We start from the raw sequence: 6,195 nt of genomic DNA, 5'->3' as shown, positions 1-6,195 counted from the left end.
TAAAAACCTGACTTCTTAAATTTTTATAACACAGTTTTTCTTAGCTGAATCCAGCTTGTTCGAAAGCTGGGTTCAGAGCATAGTGTCTGCCATGATGCATGATACAGGAGGTTAAGGGCCTTGCTCAGTGGTTCAGTGGTGACAGCTTGTCAGTGCCACGACTTGCACCCCTGAACCTTAACCACTGCCCTACATTTTTTTTCACATATCCCAGCTTGTTACCACACTATGGTCAGAGTGCAAGGTCAGCCATTATACAGCACTCCCGGAACCTCCAGACAACTGATCCGTAACCCAGAGCATTAACCACTGAGGCAACAGACAGAAGATCACCAATGCTTATTTATTTTTAATATTAACATATTTTAAATGGCTAATCATTCTATATGGCTAAAGAAGAGAGATATTGCATTATTGTAAATTAGATCTCTAGTGATTGCTAATTATAATGCAGAAACTCAATAGGTCCTTTAGAAGGTAGATGTTTTAGAAAATTAACACCCACGTCTTATCTGTGTCTAATCATGTTTATTATATGTTATATTTTCCAAAAGAGCTTGTTTCAAGCTTCAATTCTAACAGTTTTTGTTTCACATGACTGAACAGTGCAGTTCTGAAGTAAATTGATCTATACACAAGTGTGCAATAGTAATTGTATCAGTGTCTAATTATATCCATTTCTCATTAAAAGCATGTCTCTCTCATACAACATACAACAAAAATAATAAGCATTATTGCTGACACCATTGTTTCATTATTGGTTTTATTTGTGCCCCTGCTGATATCTGTAGAACCAAAACATCAGTCAATCAAACAATATATCAGCCTTTCCATTTAGAGCAACTTTTTAACTGTTAAAAATTTCCATATTATATAACTATAATTCTGCTGCTTATGACTGCAGATCTCAGCTTTGAAAAGGCGTTTTCTAGTTAATGTTTTATATCAAAACAAAATGCAGTTGAATTTTCCTGAAGTACTTACTTTTATTTTAAACCTTTAGCATCTGGACCAGCTTTGAATTGCAAATAAGGTTCAACTTCTAAGGTCATCACCTCTGTGGCAGACTTTATTTTTCTCAAGACGTGGTGAAAACAAACTGCAAGTATGTCAGTTCCTCTCTTACAACATAACCACAGAAAGCTGCCAAATGGCACATGGCCATAAAAATAACAGAGCAGTTTAAGCTCGCCACAAATTGCCTGAGGTTCAAGAAGAAAAACAAGTAAGCAGTGGATGAGGATGCGGCCAACAGAACATTGTTATAAAACAATTCCACCATAAGGAAGTCTTGTGCAAATCTAAAAAGGCTTTCTGATGTGGTGAAGTGGATTCTCTCCATTACTCACTGCATGATTACATGACAACTTGTTTGCTGCCATTTGTCACGAACTAAATAAAGCATATAATGAAGTCACAAATCACCAGAATGAACAAAAATGTTCAGAATTACTGAAAAATTCTTTTAGACTTTTAGCAACAGTGTACTCTTTAATCACTGCTGTGTTTTTGGTTTTCAGCAACATTATCAGGTATGCTGTGATGGAGATCTTTAGCAGCACATTCAGAGCTGAGCTGGGTGGCCACGTCTTGATTTTTGTTTTTTTTGCTTTTGTTGTGCACAGCTGCAGTCTTTGCGCAGGGCTGTAATACCTCAGAAATGTCCTGGAAAGTCCAGCGCTCCTCCCTTAACACATGTTCTCTTAGAGTGAACTGGCCCTGCTTTGTCCGGGTCAGCTCCTGCACATGAGCGCAGGAAGACAGCGCTGCATTGGGAGAAAACACACATTTCTCAGGCCCAGGATGCCAAAAATCTGCGACTGTATTATGTCAACATAAAAAGTCTACATGAAAGTCAATTTCAGCTATTTACCTTTTCCCAGATCATCAACCAGGCTTCTGACATAAAAGCCTCCACCACACTCAATTTCTGTTAAAAGGAAAAGCACAACAGCAACTATTACTGGTACTTTACTGCCAGTACTGAATATATGAGATATAAAAATACTTTCATAATTCAAGCTATTATTCATAGAAATATGCACTACCCAACACCTGTACAACAAATTGATGCAGTTATCCAACAAGATGCAATGCATACAATCTTGCCTTTTTTTTTTTTCTTCAACATGCAAAAAAATAAAAACGACACAATTGGCAAAATAAAATGGAACCACTCAAACCAGGGAAATAGCAAATGGCAGAGGAAAATGCACTCTCTGAGAACACATTAGGAAAAGTATAAGACGGGTAGAGTCTCTGCATGCTCTTAAATCTGCTCTTAAAAAATTCTTAAACCTCAAATATTTGAATAATTGATTCTATAAAGATGCTGGACCAGAATCTCTAAGGAATGTTTCTATGTTGATACAACTACATCTCACAATTCTCAAAGGTGATCTTCATGCTGAGAGTCTGCCACATTTCCGAAGGGGGCCTGTTGAATTCAGATCTGATGACTAGGAAAGCCAGTAAAGAAACCAGGTTAGGATAACTTTTGCTTTGTGCATGATCACACTGCATGTAGCTATTAAACAGTGGTAAATGGCAGGAGTGTAACAGTACACGTATTCGTACCTCACGGACGTATATAGTGTCAGACCGCAAGTTTGTTTAGTCTCCACCTCGCACTTTAAAGGGCATTTATTTGGTTATTTTTTAAACTTGAAAAAAACAAACTTGCACGAACAGCAATGCCGGGTGTATTAATTAAAAAAAAAATAAAAAAACAAACTTGCACGAACAGCAATGCCGGGTGTATTAATTAAAAAACAAACAAACAAACAAACAAAAAAAAAAGAAGCTAGCCTTAGTGCAGTGTAGCTCTGTACCGGAAATAAGATTTGTTTCACGCATGCATAAAAACACTGAGGAATCCATAGCGCTCGCGTTAGCCACCGCCACCAATGAATGAATGAAGGATAGAGGGAATTAAGACATTTGTTAAAGTATGCTAAAATAAGTAGAGGAGTTAAGTCGATCATATCTTTAGAAAATGAAATATTAAATGTAAAACACACACATACACATCTGTATTATCCAAATGGGGTCTAACAAACTTTCATTTACCATGTATTTGTGCCAATTTAATTAATTACACAATTTAATCAATATAATAAAATGTGTATTGCATTCATTTGATTTGTTTGCGTTTTATACAATATTCTTTTATATACTTTTTAACCAAGCGGGCATTTTATTTAGAATTGTTTTGAAAATGTAAACTGTTCAAATGTTGATCAAAAATAATAATCATTTACTGCTTTAATAAAAAGAAGATAAGCAAATTTGTGTTTTGCATTTCTTCTCCCTAACCGCACGTAAACGTGACTTAGAAAGCCGAGATACGCACCGAACCGTGAATTTTGTCAACCGTTCTAGCCAATGCAGGATGCACAGGCTCAGCAACAATATTCAAATAGGTTGTGGCATTTAGGTGATGATTGGTATTAAGGGGACCAATTTGCACCATGAAAACTTTTACCACACAACTGCAACTCCTCCAGCAGTCTGGATTGATGACACAAGGTAGATTAGGCCCATGGCTTGCTGCTATACACAATTCTGACACTACCATCTGAATGCCTCAGTAGAAATGGAGATTGATTAGACCAGACTATGTTTTTCCAGTCTGTTCTGTTGTGGTGAGCCTGTGTCTACTGCAGCCTTAGCTTTCTAATTTTGGCTGACAAAAATGGAACCTGTTGAAGACTATACCCGTTAAGATGTATGTTGTGTACCAACAAATCATGCCACAGTTAAAATCACTAAGATTAAATTTTTTCTCCATCCTAATGATTAATCGGCACATTACCCAAAGTTTCTGGCCAATAACTGCAGGATTGTATGCATTGCACTGCTGCAACAAAAATGGTCCTTCATTAATGATCAGGCAAATAACTGTTTCCTACTTAAAGATGACAGCACTTCAAAACTTCTACTAACCCAAAGTGAAAAGAGGGGGATTAAAGTCTTGTAACGAGAGGCTGTAAACTGTAACTGGACGTGCAGGCTTAGCCTCCACTTCATGGCCTTCCTTCAACAGGGTAGAAAGGCGCTTGCCATCTTTTTTCAGTGCTGAGTACCTACATGCTCAAACATACAACAGAGATCATTCTAAAAAGCCAGTATACAAATTGGGGACATTATGAGGGGAGAGAGTCTGTTGTGCAGTGGAGGTGTTTTGCTAACATGGTTTCAGTCCACTTTATCCATCAGAGACAAAGGGCACTGCAAATGCTTGGATTAAACATTTCTATCTTGATGGGAGTGGTATGTACAGGGGATAGTGTACACAGGGCACGAGAGTTAATGAATGATTTAATACAGGATACAAATGATATATTGGTAAGTAATTTATGTCCATCACCAGATATTAAACACGTTTGGAAATCTACTGGAAATTAAAGTCAGATCTCATCATTATAATTAAAAACAGGGAATGTCTAGGGAATATCACAGATTTACAAAATCTATGCCAAGGTGCACTGAAGCTGATCTAATAGCTAGATCAGCTATAATTTACTTTCATTTGTCACCAATATAAAATATAATATATAAAATGTACTTTTACTGTCACATATGCTGTAGATATGATTATATCTGACAGCTGAATAATTTCACACATCAGTTGTATCAGTGTATCATCCAAGAAGGCAAACATGGTGCAAAACATCAGAACAATAAAAATATCAGAATAGAAGACTCACAGTGGGGGGACCTGCATGATTTCACCAGTGAACTGCTTCAGATTCTCTTCAAAAACTTCTCTTGTTATGTGATCTTGTGTGGGGGGGAAACAATGCAGATGATTTCTGGATATCGTTGCCGCACCTCGAGTTAAAATAAATGTATAATAGAACTCACTGTAGTTTTTCTCCTGAACAACATTTCCTGTAGCATCAAAGGTGTCAGTCGCTTTGCCCAGCTCTCCGACAGCTTTGTATTTCTTTAAAAAGTTGTGGGGGAATAAATAAAAAGTAGAGCATCACTTAACCTGCACCTTGACCCAAAATGTATTACAATCACTTACACATACACTTACTTATAATACATTATTTTAATATATATATATATATATATATATATATATATATATATATATATATATATATATATATATATATACACACACACACACACACACACACACACACACACACACACACACAAGGACAAAGTCAATTTGATCTACCTTTGAACCAGAAAGCATAGAGGTGAGCATCTTCGTCCCCTCACCAATCCCAACCACTGCAAGACAGTCACATTAGGTTTAATATCATCCCACCTGCTCATCATGGTTGTATGCACGTTGTGATTTTTGCTGTGCTTTACCCAGAACACCAGAAGCAGCACTGTCCAGAGTCCCACCATGACCCAGTTTGAAAGCCTGCTTCTTCCGTTTTCGGGGGTTTGGTTTATCTACACCGGCCTCTGATGAGAGAATACAGTTACAGAAGTAACAGGATATAATATAACCTACACCCTTTATATACAGCGTCTTACATGCATTTCCAAAATTACATTTAGTCTATTAGTGTGGTTAAATACATATCAAATGTTCTCTAGATAAACAGTAAACATGGCCTACCTTTTAACAGCTTTTGTTTCAGCGTGTTTAACACATCTGCAGACGTGGGTCCCGTTTTCTTATATATAGCGAATATTCCGTTTAACGAATGTAATTTAGTTAGAGCACCGCTGTTTACTGCAGCCATGCCGCTCTCCGTCAGTCCTCCCGCTCAGCAGGCGCACAGAGATGGCGTCACTAAGCGAGCAGCGCACTGGTATATGTAGTTTTTCTTGTCAAGCGAGACGCCAGCTCGTGTCTTATTGATTTACAAGCACGAATAATAGCTGATACGATAAGTAAGCAATTTTTATTATATATATATATATATATATATATATATATATATATATATATATATATATATATATATATATATACTCAATATACTCAACTATTATTTACTCAATAATATTTGGGTAAAAGTAACTAAATCTATGATTTTATGAGGATAAATAAAGCAATAAATACATTTCTGAACATTAGGCAAATATTGTATTTATTACATATCTATCTATCTATCTATCTATCTATCTATCTATCTATCTATCTATCTATCTATCTATCTATCTATCTATCTATCTATCTATCTATCTATCTATCTATCTAACAGCTGTCTGTCTGAA

At 36.4% G+C, this 6,195-nt stretch overlaps 1 protein-coding gene across 1 annotated transcript; it reads right to left on the bottom strand.

The window, feature by feature from the left end:
- Window positions 1-746: 746 nt before the first annotated feature.
- On the bottom strand, window positions 747-5,777 carry trub1 (TruB pseudouridine (psi) synthase family member 1). Its single transcript, XM_083557330.1, has 8 exons — window positions 5,591-5,777; window positions 5,335-5,433; window positions 5,195-5,250; window positions 4,867-4,948; window positions 4,710-4,782; window positions 3,946-4,085; window positions 1,874-1,930; window positions 747-1,766 (listed from the first exon to the last, which is right to left on the bottom strand). The coding sequence occupies exons 1-8, from the start codon at window positions 5,715-5,717 to the stop codon at window positions 1,492-1,494; spliced, it is 909 nt and encodes a 302-aa protein (XP_083413456.1). The 5' UTR covers window positions 5,718-5,777; the 3' UTR covers window positions 747-1,491.
- Between the last annotated feature and the right edge of the window lie 418 nt (window positions 5,778-6,195).

The sequence above is a fragment of the Silurus aristotelis genome (genome assembly GCF_946808225.1).
Source record: "Silurus aristotelis genome assembly, chromosome: 12".
Classification (NCBI taxonomy): domain Eukaryota; kingdom Metazoa; phylum Chordata; class Actinopteri; order Siluriformes; family Siluridae; genus Silurus; species Silurus aristotelis.
The sequence above is the reverse complement of the archived record's forward strand: the minus strand, read 5'-3'. Positions and strand labels throughout refer to the sequence as shown.

Coding starts and splice junctions, on each gene's coding strand:
- trub1 (XM_083557330.1), bottom strand. CDS start 5,717: ATGGCTGCAGTAAACAGCGGTGCTCTAACTAAATTACATTCGTTAAAC. Junction 4,949..5,194: donor CTATGCTTTCTGGTTCAAAG/GTAGATCAAATT, acceptor AACTTTTTAAAG/AAATACAAAGCTGTCGGAGA. Junction 4,783..4,866: donor TGTTCAGGAGAAAAACTACA/GTGAGTTCTATT, acceptor CCCCCACACAAG/ATCACATAACAAGAGAAGTT.